The sequence below is a fragment of the Macrobrachium nipponense genome, chromosome 10 (genome assembly GCF_015104395.2).
Source record: "Macrobrachium nipponense isolate FS-2020 chromosome 10, ASM1510439v2, whole genome shotgun sequence".
Lineage (NCBI taxonomy): Eukaryota > Metazoa > Arthropoda > Malacostraca > Decapoda > Palaemonidae > Macrobrachium > Macrobrachium nipponense.
The window spans coordinates 51,189,722-51,208,936 of record NC_087204.1 but is presented as its reverse complement, the minus strand read 5'-3'; the positions used below and the strand labels follow the sequence as shown (position 1 = coordinate 51,208,936).

At 36.1% G+C, this 19,215-nt stretch overlaps 1 protein-coding gene across 1 annotated transcript in view; it reads right to left on the bottom strand.

Annotated features, from left to right (window-relative positions):
* Positions 1–611: 611 nt before the first annotated feature.
* The window catches only part of LOC135223971 (uncharacterized), a 28,677-nt gene continuing 10,073 nt past the window's right edge, over positions 612–19,215 (bottom strand). The window contains exon 2 of the mRNA XM_064262893.1: positions 612–741. Within this exon, the coding sequence (XP_064118963.1) occupies positions 612–741 (130 nt within the window). The remainder of the gene's footprint in view (positions 742–19,215) is intronic.

Below are 19,215 nucleotides of genomic sequence, written 5' to 3'. Positions count from 1 at the left end.
AAGCAATAATTTACCATTAACTGCAATGACGAGAATCATTACCGTGAATTTCAATCACGTCAGCTCTTTTGGTATATTTTAAGTAATGCCCAAAGCATTTTCATATGTCGTAAACATATTTTTATCGGCAGTGCATATTTTCCAAATCCTGGTCGTGACTTCCAATGAAGCTCAAAGTATATTTTGGTATTTATACATCAAGCAATCGAAGATGCGGACGAAAGGTACATATGGCAACAGATTTCCTATCATCAAGGGCTGGAATTTAATATTCCCTTCATGTAAATCCTAGAATGCTTTCGATATCTGAGAGATACAATCACGCCATTTTGTCTTTGAAAGTGTTGGACGGGAAACATTATCAAAAGCGTTTCCCAATGTCTGCAAATCCTAAACTCATGGGAACTTCCATTTCATTGCGTGGCTGCACAGTTTACCTTTAGGTTGAAAACCTTTTCTCCAATTCTCCCTTTCCGAAGAAAGGAAACGCCAGATATAAGAACATTACTATCAGGCAAGCAACGTTTTTATATCAGGCGTTTCCTTTTTATAATTACTTTTTAAATCACCGTCCAGGCTGCTAGTAAGCCTTAGAAAACTTTCGTCTTTTGTTATAATATGTAGGATTTTGTAGTAGTAGTAGTAGTAGTAGTAGTAGTAGTAGTAGTAGTAGTAGTAGTAGTAGTAGTAGTAGTAGTAATCCGTAAATGGTAACGAAATTCTGTCATGTCATTAAGTAGGCTAAGGTGTTTTGGAGTTTATTTGTGAAAAATGTAAAAGTTTCTCCGTTTAAAATATATTTACGTACTTGAATGATTTAGAGACTTCGAATGTGTATGATGTTTGCTTGGTAGTCATATATACAGAAAAAGTATATTTATTGGTAGTTGTTTGTTTGAAAGATTGTGAGGTTTGCTCGTATACCTAAGCTTCACTGAATTGTAGGGGACTTTATAGTCGCAATTATATCCTTGATAAGCGTTTAACACTGATTTCAGGGTACAATTGCCAGATTAAAACAACACAAATATTCAGTAAGAATAGGTCAGACTATTAATGATCTATTTTGCATCTAAGTGAAAAGTCCCACAGAATAAATTGGACGCAAATCAATGTAATTTTACTAAGTAATGAAACTATTTCCAGGAACTTGTTGGGATCCGTTATGATTCAGTTTACTTGGCAGAAGAACCTAAATATAAGCTAAGGATATGAGCATTTTTTCAGAAGGATTGGAAAGACAAACTAAATGAGGATTACTAATAGGTCGATTTTGAAGTTAATGCGGTGACAGTTCTTGACCTGCCAACTATTTTGTATTCCCTTAGTTTTGGTTTGAATTAGGCTGTTGCTAATTTGTTCTAAGGTATTTCAATGATTCAATCTCAAGGCCTTTGTCTCAGTATACCTTCAGTTACTGTTACCATATCTTGGTAATAATACGAAAGTATTCAGCATCCAATTTTCTCACTTTTCCTTCGTGGTTATAACTTTTTTGATACACACACACACACACACACACACACACACACATATATATATATATATATATATATATATATATATATATAATATATGTATATTATTCACTACATACATACATACATATATTATATATATTATTATATATATCTATTATATATATATATATATAATATATACACACACACAATACTGGTCACTTGGTACCAGATATTTATGCCCTCCAGCTTCTCGAATTCTTCACACATTTTGGATACACTTGTCACTACAAAGTCTGAGACCCAAATTCAAGAATTTTGCGTCAGAGTCACCTCATAATCTTGCGTCTAGACCTCGGGCATTGTAGTGACAAGCATATCCAAATAGTGTGAAGGATTCGAGAAGTTAACAGTGCATTATGGCTACACACACATGCGCTCGCACACACACACACATATAATGTATGTGTATGTGTTTGTGGATGTGTTTAAGATGCATTGTGCATCTGTATATTTTTGTTTCTTATAAAAACGATTGTCTACGAATAGTTAACATTATGCATAAAACTGTTGTCTTCCAGCCCTCTGGCGCCCTCTCGTCTCTGGTCCTCTGATAAGCATTTAGGATGAAGTTACCCTCATCCGATTTTTAGGGCGGTACGTAACGTTTGTAGAGTACTGACTTGCCGTCTTGACCTCTCTCGCTTAATTGCCTGTTTTCCTGGAAGGGACTAGCTCCGAAAGGGGGGCGGGGGCTTATGCACTAATGGTATCTGGTAATTTCAGCTGGTCACGGTTCCAAACACTTATTACAGTGCGTTACTGTCGTTGGTGGTAAGACACGCGAGAACTCGTTTATGTACAATTTATGACACACTAGTTACATGCAGATTTCTACGTGTAATGTCCTGTGTCTAGAGAAGGCCGTGAATCTATGGAACTTTGGCAGTTGCGAAGAGTTAGTTTTCTTCTAATCACGGCCCATATTTCTGGGGGCTTAATTTAATAGTGCCTATTATAGGCAAACTTTAGATCTCATTCCTTATGAAGATTTCAGTCTCCGAGGAATGGGTGATTCGTAGACACGGGAAAATTGGGTTAGATTAAAATGAGATTCTACTGAGATGAAGCATTTAATCATTCTCCCTTCAATGTGTTTATTTGAATTTTAGATAAATGTTTTGTTGTGTTCAGGATTACGGGAATGATAAATAAATGTAATCCTTTTTTGTCAAAGAAAATTATGAACCAAGATTGACTTTCTGAATGTGCTCATATTTTGGCCCATAATTCAGTTATAGTCACTGATCAGTGACTATATATTATAGGCTATATATTATAGGCTATAATTAAACCTTTTGTGATCGTGCTTACATTTCGTCAACATTTCTTGTACATCTCAACTCAGAATATTCATCTGAATTAAATGCTTGTGGCATGTGCCTGTAGAGCAAGTTTGTAAATGCATTATGTAAATGAATGCTAATAAAGGTGAAGCAACAGTGACTTTATGCATATAAAGATTTGCTTTTTATTTGCGTGCCCGACAAGTTTAACAGAAAAATTAGAAAAATATATATATATATATATATATATATATATATATATATATATATATATATATATATATATATATATATATATGTATGTATGTATGTATGTATATCTGCTTTTTTATTTTATTTTCCATCACGACATTGTAAAGGATTTGTACAGCTATGAAATTATGTACTTTGTCAGCAAGGCTATTGAAACTGAAAATGGTATCCTTGTGGTCGGAGTAATTGTAGCATCATCTGTTATGTGGTCACAAATATTTACCTTAAAAACTCGTCATAAAGTTTCGTGAGTTGACTTTATACTTACGATGGATTACAATAAATGTTAAGAGTTTCAATGTTCAATGGGCAAACTTTTCTCAAGTAAAAATGGCATAGAAATTAACGGCAAAACGGATATTTTAAATAACTCCCCTCACACTATAAACTGGGATGTATCACGTTTTTTTTTTTCTAAAAAATTGTATGCTTGAAATTATAATAAATTGAAAAGACAATTGACATAAAATTTCGAGCTGTCTTGAAGGTGAGGATTGCAGTCTTGTCATAGAAAATATTTTGAAAAATTAAATGCTAAAATCCTTGGTCATGAACTTCGAAGACCACATAGTCAGTCAGTATCTGTTCTTTGTAAATCCCCTCGCTCATATAGGGAGAGTGACCGTCTGCTTTTTCTCACCAGGCATCTCAGGAGGGATTAGTGAGAAAACCTCTAATGTATTAAAGTTCTTCGTTTTCCATTTAGTGAATTTATGAGGATATTTGTCATTTTACTTGTAAACTGTATTAGATTTATGGTTATTGATTTATGCAATGACCAAGGCACTAAAGTAAGTCTGTTGGTCGAGGAACTGAGAATATTAAGAACAAACCCGGTACCACGCATCTCCTAGCTTGGCCAGGAGGGCGTGTGTGAGTCAACTATTGTATGTTTATTATTTTTTTTTCTTTTCTGCTGACTTAGAAGATCTTTTTTTTTTTCCCAACAAGTAAAGGCATACTTTTTAAACTGGGAAATTATTTTTCACGTGTAGCTTATTTGAAGGTCGACCAAAGCTCTGAATTCTTTACCCGTTTATGACTGCGATTTTTTTTTTTCTCCGCGATGAAACATGGGGTCCCATAATGGCGTCGCCTTATTTGTCCTTTTACCACGGGGTAGGGGTAGAGGGGGATATACATTGGATGTGGTTGGAGTGGGAAGGGAGGACTGTCTCTAGTATTTCAGCAGCATTTTCCATGTATCGCTCGCCTTCCTTGTTACATTGCCGCATAAACCTTCCTTCTTTTTTTCCTCCACTTGTGCTCTCCTTCCTTCCCTGGCGAACCCCATGAGTCAGGCCTCCGTCCGACAAAAGGCCCCTCGGCAGCCGTTCGCCGCTCCGCTCTCGGCGACTCTTTCATTTTCTGTCCCCGACCTCAGTCCTCCTCCCTCGTGAACATGAGACCCATTTTGCCCACGGTCAAAAAGTGTCGTTTTACTCTCTCTCTCTCTCTCCTCTCTCTCTCTCTCTCTCTCTCTCTCTGTTCAAAGATTATTTTGTCTGATTTTGTTTTTTGGGTGTAAACATTGGTTTCGTATCACCAGCCTTATTTAAAATTTAGCCAATTATTTTATCATATTTCAGCTTGTTCTCTCTCTCTCTCTCTCTCTCTCTCTCTCTCTCTCTCTCTCTCTCTCTCTCACACAAGGCTAATATATTTATCTTTATTGTTCATCATCCCCCCACCTTCCTCGCTTTTCATTAAGTTCTGAACATGTAAAACTTTCATGAATTGTCTTTGGCGTCTTTTTTTTGCGTAATTGTTGTCATTAGGTTTTTGAAATATTTGATTGATTATGATTAGCCAGCTAGTTTTCCTAATTATTTAATATATTGCTCCGCCCTCAACGTGCTATTGCTTTTCTTTAAATTAAGGCTTAATTTTCATCCCACAATGGGTGTGTTTTTATCTCGTATAAATATTCCGCTTTAGGTGAAGTTTTTAGAATGACTCTAAATTCATTATGTAATTGATTATTTAAATTCATCACCATATGTTCATTTTTTAATACTTAACCTTAAGTAACCTCGACATTTTTAAAGATCATATTCCTGAGTTAGCAATACAGTAATTCTGTGAATGAGACCGAAAATTCCAAAGCTCTATGCATGAGCTTTTAGATCCCATTCCCATGAGAGAGAGAGAGAGAGAGAGAGAGAGAGAGAGAGAGAGAGAGAGAGAGAGAGAGCAAAATTCTCTCTCTCTCTCTCTCTCTCTCTCACCCCAAATAATAAATAAATAAATAAATAAAAAATTAAAGTTCATCCTTTGCGCCACTAAAAGCCACAATGGATTGCTTTTAAAAGTTTTTGGTCAGTGTACTCTTGAGATCAGTTCTAGTACATGTAGCTTGGGAGTTCAGAAATTGGCCCCGCAGGACTGTTAGAAGGACTAGAAGGACGGAAGTTCTAAAGGACAAAATATGTCACCCGATGGCAGGAGCTATGTTGGTTTGGTGGTCTCTTTGGATTGGAGGCCGGGGGTGGGGGTTGAACTACATAGCCTAGCTTGAATCATTATATGGCGTCATTTTAGTCTTATTTTCTCTTATTGTTGACTTGAGCTTTTGTACCAGGGTGAGGTCATTTCTATATATCCAAAATATTAAGGTATGAATGTGTTAATATTTGAGGTAGCAGGTCTATCTTCCCTCAAAAAAACTTCTGAAATATCGGTGGCCTTTTTTTAACTTAACACAAATATATTTAAAGACATATGTAGTTGAGTATTATGACTGCTCATTATTATCATTGCTCACATTTTATTTCGTTGTGTAGCAGGACAAAAAGTAAATTAACAGGGAAGACCAAACGTTTATATCAGTATATTTCGGCTGTTATTATGAAGTACATAGTAACAGCCGAAGGTTTCCACTCTATAATAGGCTGAGTTATACGTTAATTTATTCAAGTACTAAAGTTTTGTTCAACAGATATTGACATCAGTTTAAAACGAGTAAAAGATCATGAATAAATCTTCTGTTTTGGAAAAGTCTTGTCTCCTAAATGTCAACGCCCTTCGGTTCCAGTGAATCTCCAAGCACGAAATGTGAAGGCTACACCAGAGTATTTTGGAGGAATAGTAGTCAGCAGTAGTAAAATGTCATGAGATGTCGTATGAGATTGTAGTCTGGAGATGTCAGTAGTACAGCAGTTGTCGTAGTAACTCGGTGGTATTTATAAAGGTTTCATGCCGTTCGGAAAGAGTCTCGCACTTCGCGGATAGAGGACCACTGTCGAATTTACCCCCTTCTAGGATTTATTCTGAGGGGCCATTAAAACTGCTTCTGGAACTAGCTGAGTCCAGTTGTTAAATTTGCCAATTTCAGTTCTCTTCAAAGTAAAGTATCTAACTAGGCTAGTTCAGGTGGCCGCCAGTGAAGTTAAAGGTTGTAGTTTGATTCCGTAATAAAGGTGATCAAGCAAAGGGTCGTGATTTTTCCGGTTGTGATTTTTTTCTTTATAGTGTATTTTGTATTATTTTTGATGCGATCGAATTAGTCTGTGAATTATGAGCGCTCTGCCAATCAGATCGTTGTAACCATAGGTTTTCTTTTAAGTGATATTTTTGTACACCTTAAATCAGGAATAGCGTTTCATATTGTGTCATGTATTGAAGGGGTGTTAGTCTCAGCCAAGCGCAAAATCATGATCCTCTTACTTGGTTAGCATTGTGAATCAAACTTTTTAATTTCTTTTAACCTTGGGAGATATATTTGACATTCCTTCAGAGGTCAGAGAATACTCATTTGTTTAGATATGCTCATCACCCCCCTCACCCCCCCCCCCCTCTCTCTCTCTCTCTCTCTCTCTCTCTCTCTCTCTCTCTCTCTGAATTTAAAAAAAAAAATATGGTTTTAAAGTGGAACAATCGTGATTGAAATGTTGTACAGTAAATTATTTTTTATTAATAACAAGGGAAAACTTCGATACAGAACCACAAGAATTTTTTCCCAGCTGTTTCAAGTAGAAACACATATATTTTATTTCATGCTTAGAATTTTTCTTTTTAACATTGGCGAAACAATTGTGTTGCCCAACAGGTCTTCCAAGTGTCATTGCTTGATTAGAATTTACTCTTTTTTTAATATTTTAATCAATATCCTGGCCGACATGATTGTTACTGACTGAAGGTCTCCGAAGCGCCTGATTAAATCAGCACCTCTGAGATACAGAATGTCGTTGTAATTCAGTGTTAATGTCACTTTCACTTTTAAAGCGATAGATTTTTTAAGGTTACTCAAATCGATTTTGACACTTTTTTTTCAGTAGAATGAAGTGTTGAAGAACGAAAAGAATGGAGCTGGACTCCGAAAGTGATAGTAATTTGCCTGTAAAAGGTTGAGGTTACGACGGGAGTAGTAGTCGAGCAAGGAAATGCGCACCTTTAAACATTATCTGCAAACCAGGGAAACCCAACCCTAGCCTGTGGAAGCTTTTGGTACATAGGCTTTGGCACAGCCCAAGGCTTGAGAACGTAGGTTATATGGCCATAGCTCTGTGCAAGGGAATTCATTATGGCACCTTGTATGACGTGGCATCTGCAAATAGGCAGCTCAGGTACTTCAGTCAGTGAAGCGAAACCTAACTGAAGCCAGTTACCTCAGTATCTGTTTAGCTTCTGGAGGGCCTTGCAGTAGCAGATCTCTGGGTATGCTTTCATAAATTGGGTATCTGGTCACTGATTACGATTAATCGGAACATTATTAGAATAGTTAGGTGTTTAAAGGATTCTTCCCCAAAATTTAAAAGAAAATAAATAAAACGGCTACCTAAGTGATAGTTACAAAGACTGAAGTAAATGGCGTTTGGAGCCTCCCTTGACCGAATGCTAGCTAATTCTGATCTGCATTTTGATCAGGTCTTTCATATATTTAAACTTTTAACCTCTTATTATGTATCTCCACATTTTTCATCCATTCATTTCTTCTTACAGAAGAATGTGAAAATCGGGTTTATAATAACTTGAAAGTGATGCAAATTACCAAATCAGTTCTCTCATGGATGCAGAGTCTTATGCCATGGAGGTGGTAAATTGGCCTGTGTCGTTGAGAAGGATGAACACTCTTGTCTCTTGGATTTTCAGTGGTCGGCAACTCCAGTTCTGTTTATGTGTTCCGATTTGCTGCCCAAGTGCCCTAGCCTTGTACTTGAGAAGCCTCGTTCACTCCGGTTAGTGAGATGTGGAGGACAACTGACTACCTTTTTTCCAAAGTTCTTGGGAGAGCCTGTGGTTTAAAAATCAGATGAAATCTATGGATTTACTAAAGAAACGTGTTTTCTTTCCGATATATAATATTGCCATATTTTTATAAAGTATATGATTTTATCATTTAAGGATGTGAAAATACTCATTGAATTTACATAAATTGAGTAAATGTTTCTTTGAAATTTGAAAATTAGTTCTTAGTCTCTGTCCATTTTGTCTGGCAACCTTCCCTATTTTGAGAGGTGGACTCTTCCTTTGGGCTTTATAACAATAGGCTTATCTTTTCCTTTACTTTGCAGTACCCATAATTCTTTGGCTAGCTAATTTCTAAGAGAAGATATCACTGTCTATTCGACTTTAAAAAAGAAAACTATGCAAATCCCTGCTTAAAGGTCAAATTCTTGTGTGATCGTCGCAAATTTGTGTGCCAAAGGAAAAAAAAAAGTTTCGTGCAGTTCTATTAGGTGCTTGACGTCAAAGACTCGAGTGAGCTCCATTGCACAGAATTATTAATACCATGAAAGGGGCTTCATCTGTTTCTTGCCAAAACATGCAAGAAGCCTCCACTGGAAAGGCTTTCGCAGTTTATCCACATAAATAATGGAAAGAACTAATATCCTTATTCCTTATCGTATAGCAAATAATAAGACATGGGAGTCATTCGGACTGAAATGTGATTATTACAGAAAGATTTAAAATTATAAAACAGTACCCCAGCCTATAGTTGAATAAAATTTCGAATGTGTGATCTCTGTTACGGTGTTATTTTATTATCAGTGTTTCATGGTTGCAAAATGGAAATTTCACCGGGCTAAATAGTTATGAAAAAAAATATTCAACATTAAATACAATATTGTTAAGAACAATGAAACCTATAAATTCTTAAACCATCCTTTTCAAATCACAACAGTTTTAGGAACCTTTCACCTTTAACAATGAATATATTAATAATTACGTACTGGCAGTTAACAAATGGATGTTTCAGTTAACAATTAATGTTCGTGAAAACCTGGTGTCCAGTGCATAGATATCGTACTTTAGGCTTGAAATGTGACGTAATGACTGAAAACGTTTTAACATTTTGCTGGTTTCCGTCAGTTTACGAGTCCTGACTTCGCAGGTACCACGTACAATGGTTGGTTGGTTCATTGATTTTTAATTACAGTCTGGCTGCGCAATGACTATAGTGACTTTTAAAATTTCATTTTACTTGCTAAGAACTTTTGAATTTGTTGTCAGCATTGTCAAATTCCAACAAAATTAGTCGAAGCGATCAGTTTTAAGTAAATGTTCAGTAGAAAGTATCTTGCGGTATAATTACATCAATGAATATATTATTGTATTATTGAAAATAGAAAAAAAAGATAAATTTCCTCCGTTGGAGATAAGATATATACGGTAAAATGCTATGGTAAACTACCACAAAAGTTTTTTTTTAGGAAAAATATATAATTTAACTCTCAGTTTTAGGGGACTACTTGAAAGGGACTTCATATACAGCTCTCTTTAATTGATTATTATTGGGGTAATAGGAGTATGTATATAACTTCGAGTTGCAACCCTACCCTTAGAGAGCAGGGGTCCCTCCGGCCCTGCTGGTTGTACTTGGGTGTGGGTACTAAGCTTAGTGCACTATCACATGCTGCTTTGTAGGTTAACACATCTTCAGGTATGAATGGGTTAGATCCACAACCGAAAGTGTGCCCTTGGTAGCAGGGTGATTGATAAGGATGAAGTTTTTAGCACTGCCTCCACAGCTTCAGTATCAGAGCTCATTGGCCTTTGTTGGGAATTGCACGCTACAAAGAATGACATATCCTTTAGTGTATTTAGCTAATGAGTCCTCCATGGAATTTTACACATAAGTGGGTAAGGATAATTTAGGAAAGATCCCTAGTCATGAGCATTAGGCGGTGCTAAGAATCTTCCGGATAAATTGATAATAGGAAACTGAAATGTAAAAACCCTGCATCAATTAAGAAAGAAAGAGGATGCAAAATTAACTCGAGATCAATTATGCAAAAGACTGTACGGGTTTTAGAGCTATATTGACATTTTATATAATTAGAAAATTGCAATTATATTAACTTTTTCGTCATCAACTAATGTGAATGACGTTGCCTCACCACATACGAGAATAGTAGTATAAATAGGGTAATGGTATTAGAGATAATGATAATGCGTCCTTATTTCCCCATATCATTTTTTCATGCAATCTAATAATGAGCTTAAATGCTGCTGAGGCCGTGAAGTGCCTTCGGGAAAGACACACCAGGGACGTGGCAAAGGGAAAGCTCTTCAACCAATCAAATTAATAGTGCTTACTACGCCTCTGCTCAGAAGAGGCAAGAACGAGAGGAAGTCATTTTTCCCCCCTCTATATTCGCGGCATCAGTAAATCAAGCCTTACGCTACCGTGCCACTCCGGCTATTTCCCCAGTGGGCGACCGGAGAGGAATATTTAAAATGCTGTACAATGTTGTGGGAATATTTCTCATTGGCCTTTAGGGGACGGTATTGCTCTCCTTGCCCATTTTCAGCCTTGATGGCCAGTCTTGGCACGTCTGGTAGGCTTTGTTTTCACACTGTTCACATGTATGTTAACAATAACGTTTGCATTTTTGTTGCAAATGTATCTACACAACGAAGCACATCAGAGAGGTAGTTAAAAACTTTTGTCATGTTCAGAAGTTTACATTTTGGGAGAAAACATATATATCTTCACACACACACACACACACATATATATATATATATGTGTGTATGTGTGTGTATATAATATATATACTATATATATAATATATTATTATGATATATATATAAATATTATAATTATATACTAGATAATATATATATATAATATAATATACGTATATATGGTGTGAGAGTGTATGTTTGCAGATGCACCACAAGAGAAAATGGAACGGTGTAAATCCAGGCCGGCTTAATCTCTAATTTCTTAGATGTATTGAAGAGGTCTGGTACATAGTGGTAGAAATACTCACTATAATATGCTAGGTACAAAGGAACATACAGACAGTTTAAGAAACATTGGTACCTGACATGAAAGAAATATTGGTACCTGACATAAAATGGAAGAAGAGGTCCCCACACCTTTTGAGACAGAGGTCAGAGCTTTAATTACATATATTTTTGAAATAATCGGGCCAATTTTATACATTCCTTGGCTGATAATACCTTTCACACTGAAACTTTCTTTTATAAAACTGGATTCAGTTATATTTTTTCTTGCATATTATAAGAATAGCCTATATTTTCAGCACCTGTCCAGTTGATATCATGATTGTTTTCACCAATAAGAACGAAAATTGCACCAGAATTTTTTGAAACTGAAATATTTCCAACACTTCCTAGATTTTTATATAACTTTGGTAAGACATGTTGATGACCTCTTTTTCGCTGTTGTTCCTTGTTCTCTTGTTTTTCATCATTTTTAGACTTGAAATGATTTCCATCCATATATGACACTCAGGGTAGGAATCGAAAATGAAAATCAGTGACCTTTCTGGGATATGTGTAATCCGTTTTGAAACTGGCTATTCGCAATTCTGAATTCATGGAAAGGATTCACATTCAGATTCATGTATACAGGACTTTTCTGACAACTCAAAACCTACAAAGTTTTGAGTTATAGTATTCAGATTTTATTTTGTAATAGCTTGATAATGTATGTGCTAGCGAATTTATTAAACATGAAATTATTCATCTTGAAGAGGTTTTTAGCAAACAGGGCTATAATTCTCAGTTTATAAATAAAACACATCAAAATGCAAGAAAACTGTATTAGTAATGAAAGAAAAAGAACCCTGTTTTAAGAATGATGAAATCTTATAGTGTCCCAGACATACCAAAACAGCATTTCGGTGAACTCAAGCATTTTTAAATAGTCGTTGCGTACCAGGAGGCGCTAACTGTTGAAAGATGTTAGCTAGATTTCTAAAATTAGTCAAATAAACCTTAATATTTGGAGGAGATTGTATACCATAGATATATTATATATATATATATATCTATATATATCTATATATATTATATATTATAATATAATAATATATAAATTTCCCCTTTGGCTGTACGATAATTAACGATGCTTGTAACTTAATACTTGTAATATATATATATATATATATATATATGGTATATATATATATATATATATATATATATATATATATATATATATATATATATATATATATGTGTGTGTGTGTGTGTGTGTGTGTGTGTGTGTGTGTGTGTGAACAGAACAATGAAATAGGTGTAGAGATATGAGATTGATTATTTGAATGTTAGTCTCGCCTAACTTCTCATTGTCAAAGAAAAAAAATGCACATAGTTAATAAAAGGCAAAGCTTGCTATGTTGGGAGGACACAGTGCTTTGTCTTTCGGCTTGGAAACTGGAGTGTGAAGGAAAAAGAAGTCTTGAGTTATTGGTAACGGGTTTAGAAATAGCGTTATTACAACAGAAGCTTATAGAAGCTTATTTCTTTAATGTTAATGAAACGAAAAAACAAATTCAGAAGGATATATTAATTAGTGTATTGACTCATAACCGTTGCGTCGTTGAACGCGTGAACATGAATTTCTATGTGTTGAACAAAGAAAAGCCGCTCTGACTGTCAGTATGAATTAAAACTGTTTGAATGCAGTAAGTGGTGAATATAATGATAATAAGACGTTTGCCATAAATCATATCCAGACAACGTATGGGAAGATTCATGGTGCCTCAGCTTCGTTGCTCTCTACATAATTACGAGTTTCTCTTTTAGTAAAGTATAGTTTATGGCGTTCAACGAAGTAAAATTTATTTTCCCTACAATAATCAGACAGAAAACTCCCACCGGTTTTGGAATGACGAGGGAAACCCCGGCCGAAGATGAATAATACCTCATTGGTATAAATTTCCAAAACGTCCGTGGCCCACATCGTGGGCGTTTACAAATTTCCCAAAATACTCCGGAACTGTCTTTCTTTTGTTGTTACCACAAGAAAAAGCTCACACCAATATCCAGGACAATAAATCTTGCGGGGTGCCGGCCTCTCATATTACCGCGATAATAAAAACATGCGCTTGGTGCTGCGTGTATGTTGGTAGCAAATAGGAAATGATTCGCGCACGTGTGTTGTGTGTAACGTTATGCTTTTAGAGTAGTCTTCAAACGACGGAGAGAGTAATGAATTTGAATGCCTCGTAAAACAGATGCTTGTACGCTATTGTTCTTATTGCCTTCAGCACTTCCCTACCAATTATAGAATTACTAGAGCAATTTATATAATGAATATCAATAGATTAGGATGTTATTCATGCATCATTTAATCTATATAAGGAGCATCCCCTTATTGGAGGATGGTTCATCCTTTGCATTCATTTTTCTGATTGTTATGCCTTGGTTTTTTAGTGATAACTATAAAAAAAATTTTATCTAAAGGGAAATAAGCAGTACAATATGCGCCGGTGGTGCCTGTACAGGGACTCTCTCTCTCTCTCTCTCTCTCTCTCTCTCTCTCTCTCTCTCTCTCTCTCTCTCTCTCGTGCTTTAATGCCTTTGTGTATCGAGTGAGTAAATGAACAAAAGGAATTCTGACGCTTTACTCACATCCTGCCTTTTGTAATGACTGATTCCGGAAGCAATAAGTGAAAATTGGTGAAGTTTCGTAGCTTATTGTCCCGAACAAACCATTTCTTCATGAAATAATTTGCCACTTTCCCCCAACACTGTTCCTTCATTTTAATACATATATTAATAGTATAGAATACTGAGCCGTTACCGAATCAGAAATCTAGATTAATGTCAGCGGACGAGACAAGGCCAAAGGGTGATGATAGAGGAAAGTTTGAAGAGGGAATGAAATGATCCAATGCTCATATAATATCAAAGAAAATAGATGGCAAATAAACGAACAGTTGAAAATATTCGCCAAATGTTGTTTTAGTCTCTCTCTGTCTCCGGGATTAGATTACATTTTAGGTTCGTTTCTCGCGTTGTCAGTATGTTTTAACTTTTATTTTTGAACTTTACTTGTCTGTATGCACATTCGTTAACCATAATATGATGGTTTAAATAGTAAAGTTTAAATCTCTTCTCGTGTATGTTTTACGTAATTTTGCTACTAGCGTAGAGAGAGAGAGAGAGGAGAGAGAGAGAGAGAGAGAGAGACTGATTGGACATTTGTGGAGAAGTGCATATGAAGAGGCGAAGTAACAAACTTTGTGATGTCCAAGAGGAGTGTTTGACGGTGAAGTGAGTCTCCCAGAGGGACGAAGTTGGCTGTGGAGGAAAATGGGGAAAGGGAAAATCTTTGAGGGATGAAAACGGCGAAGGTTTGCAAGTGGAGCCTCCACAATCGTTGTCACGAATGAGGCTCCATTTTTCTTTGCTCACTCTTTGCTTACTCGTTCATGGCATTCAAGCGCATGTATGAATATTGCATACATTAACAAATTTGCTAATATGCATGTATTCATATTGCATACGCTTGTTTACGTGAACATGAATCCATTCATGTACATAAATATAGCATAATTCAACATATGCAACTGATGCATATGTACGCATACTCTTGCAAAGCGCACATAAAGACACATTATGTAAAGGTAGGTGTATTTGTGCTCTGTGGAAACTTATTGAACACGTGTACAGACCTATAATCATAATTAGTCTCGGTTGCGTTTTAATGATATAATTTGCCATTAAATTAGCCATGCGGGTTTGAAAATTTAATTAAAGGCGGACTACTCCGAAAAGTAGAGTTTAATGAAAAGTAAATTTTTTGTCCTTTTCATCAAATGAAAGTACGGCGGTGGTTTAATGGAATCCCCTAATTAAGGCGAAGTCTAGTGATAGAATTAAATAGGGATAGTGAATGGGATGGGGCCACAAGGATACCTGCAGTGGAATGGCAACCGCTTTTCTTTGTTCGCTTATCTCTCTCTCTCTCTCTCTCTCTCTCTCTCTCTCTCTCTCTCTCGGCGCTGCTTGGTTGCTTGGTTACAGGAAATCGAATTTCGTCATGATTTTCATAATCCGCGGCGGCTGAAGATGGAAACCTCCAAGTCAGTTCCTGTCCGGAATAACTGGAGAATCTTTTGCTTATTCCGTAACTGCCTTTTGAGGATTTGCATTCGTGCCATTGAATGCTGATGGTGAATGTATTTTACTCATTCGTGATTTGCCTTCCGCTTGTGTTGTGCCGAGGGAAAGATATATCGACGACTCTCTCTCTCTCTCTCACTCTCTCTCTCAGGGCGATAGATTACCCCAGTTCAAGTACTGCTTGATCAGAGCCTTAGAAATAATGGCTAGAATCAGTGAGAATCATATGCTGCATGTTGTAAATTGTAAGACCGACCTTCTTGCGTATCTTGGAATGTAGCTCATTTGGTGGTTGAGGGTTGTACTGTAGCTGAATATTTTCATAATTTTGAAATGATTTTAGAGAGCAAAGAGTCATTGAAACGTCTTTTAGGGATTCTCAGAGAGCTTTAGATTAGTTAAGTTTGACAGCATTGAATCTTACCAGTACAGTGCTTGGATGGGTGACTTCCAATTAATTCCTGTCTCCATTTGCTACTTGGGGGGCAGGGTGTGTTTGGTTGGCTTGCCACTATCCCATTGTCCCAGAAATTTGCGCTTAGTAACCTGCTTCAGACTCGGGGAGTCTGCTGTGATCAGCAATGGATCGCAATAGCAATTGAGCATTTAAATTATTATGCCAATTTTCTTCATTTTCATCCTTTTTAGATTTGAATAATAGTCATTATTCATTTCTGTATAACCATCTCCCCTCCTCCCTTTGTCACTCTGTGAGATGCAAGTATTTCGAAATGTTTGCCAACAAATAAGCTGCAAAATGAACATACTACATTATATTCACAACCGTTAACTCGGAACCACTGAAAAATACAAACAGCAGTTCTGGTTCTGGCAAAGCGAGTAAAATGTCCCATTTGAATGAATCGGGAAATAATTGCTAAACGGATAGTGAATTGGTTGGCAGGACCCGTCACAAGATCTTTGTGGTTCAGTACTGATGTTATTGCGACGGGATTTTTTTTTTTTTTTTTTTTTTTTTTTTTTTTTTTTCATCCTTAGTCACCTTTGTCAGACCGGAGGCGTGGTATTCCTTGCCTGTTGTATGAGACACCCTTGGCCTGTCGACTCAAATTAGTATGACGTCACAAATTAACTTTTTTATCATCTGCATTCTTTTCATTGTGCGTGTGTGTGTTTTCACACTGTTTTCCATTCTGTAAATCTGTACCACACTGGACATGACATAAAATGATGATATTTCACATCTACATTATTAATGGTAGTTTTCATAAATTGACCGCAGTGCATATGTCACGTCCAAAACGGCAGCGTGTATACAGATCACAATCTTAGCCATGGGGATATCAGTATAATATGATACTATTAGACCACTGGGTTTCCAGCCACTAATGGGATTACGGCCCTGGTTGGTGAAAATGATCCTCTCGCCTCTAGATATTAACTTGATATTCTGTTTGGTTACACCAGATGTGTAAGGAAGGCAGCGTTACACATACACATACATGCATACATACACACGAGTGCGCGCGCACACACACACACACACACACACACACACATATATATATATATATATATATATATATATATATATATATATATATATATATATATATAATTTAGATATCACAAAAAATCTAGGGTTTAAGTATTTTATACCAGAATCAGGCATTCATTTGACTTTGTAAGTAGCTTAGATAAGTACTGGTGCGCGAAACTTTAAGAGATGCATTAAAAAAACGTTGATTTTCGTTTATTGAGTGAATAATTTTAACATTGATTTCGACATGTACAAGAGTTGATAACGTAAACGACTTCTTTTCACCAGAAATTTATTGTTTTTCTGTTTATGCCATGATAATGATTGTTTTTTTTATGCCATTATTTCTTTCAATAAATGTCATTGTTTCATTCACATGTCTTCATTTTGGAATGTATTGGGAAAACATTATAAAATAAATGGTATTATTTCATTTAGAAATACTTTTGCATTGTTCCTGGCTGTGCCAGAATTATACTTTCTTCATTGTAATTTTGGACAATATCTCTCAGACATGACGCTTTCCATCTCGCCTGAACACGGACTAAACTAAATGAAGTCCTGTTGATTATTCGGAGCAACTCCCGTTGTACATGGACACCAGCCACTATCAGTTGAATTAGTTTCTCTCTCTCTCTCTCTCTCTCTCTCTCTCTCTGAGTTATAACTTCTATGGGAATATACATTCAACGTCTATCGCTGTATGAAACATTTCACATAAAATTTACAAATTGTCTCCTTCATAACCTCCAAATTCATTTACTGTAATTGGGTTGGTAAGTTTTGAATCGCTTGTATTATATATGGAAATATACAAAGGCTAGGGGCGTTACGTATTTTCCCGTAGATCGGACCAAGTTTCCTTCATTCTACTAGCTTGTTTCAAGGCAGTTGGCGTGAAAGGCTATCTTGGGATGGACGACGGCAACTCTAAATTTGGAGTTCATTATCTGTAGACTATCGTTGTTGTACTGGAAACTTATATGGGAACCTGATGCGTTTTTTTTTTATCAAGATATTAAATATGTCGGATTCATTCTTTTCCTCGAATTAATCTAAAGATATATTACTATGAGATTCAGGGCCTCTGTAACACGGTTTTTTTCGCAATAACTTTTTATCTATGTATTTCATAAATATAACGCTTATTCAGAATACATATTGTATCAACACATAAATTTTGAGTGTATTCTGCACTATGTAGGTTGAATAAATTTGGTACTTATAATGTAAAAGTGACCTTTTTTGAAGACGGGCCAACTTACTCAGAGAAAAGGTTTAGAACGCACTAGTTACGTAACTTATGACATCATTTCTTCCCTCTTTCTCGATGGATGATTGGCTATACGTAACGAAGGCTAAACCTCTGGCAACAATGACATACAAATTTAAATACAAGCAAAGCAGTACACCTTTATAAACTCTGGAACCTCCCCACTGATAATTGTCATAATGAACAAACCAACAAAATATGTTAATAAATACAAAAACACTTCGATTATAAGTCTAACTCCCAAAATAAGTTTCCAAAGAAATTACAGTCTACTTTATAGGTCACAATCAGATTGACAAGATGTAGGGAATAGTTGGTAATTACCAAAAACATAGTAGACAAGCTTGATTTGATAACTGCTATATCCAATGTCAAGCAATTTTAATTTATTGGCTATCTACCTATTTACTGAAAAAAAATAGCCGGTACCGTATATTGGCTTTAAACCTTCACCAATTATCGTCAGAATGGTGACTTCATGAGGCTTCACCCACTTTCGCCTCGTTATAATTCAGGATAACACTGAAGGCTACCATGGGCATTGTTGGATTAGAAAATTTAACTTCTGGCTATAAAAACTAATTTCTCGAGTAGTTGTAAGAAGTGCTAAATGATCCTCAAGGATCCCAGCAGTTGGACTAAACGTTAATTCATGTATATTACGTCTATACTGTAGCGGCACTACTGCTACAGTAGTATTACTACGCTAGCACTGATACCCAACCCACATCTATGTATCGTTCCGCCATTCATAAAGTCTTTGGGTTTCAGAGCCGATGGCATTTCTGTCTGGTGGATGGGCGGGGCAACATTTGGTCAAAAGGTGTTTGTTTACCTTGCTTACGTAATGAATGTTTTTCGACTCTTGGCTCGTAATAATTGGCCATGGCGTCGGCTAGATCATTTTTACTCTATAAAAATTAAAACTATCGGGTTTAGGTTATTGATAATGCTGACAAAATTTGTGTGGTTGTAAAATATACATATGTCAACTTTCAGCTACATCCGATGCTTTGACAAGGAGCAAAGTCCAAAAAACCGTGTTACAAAGAC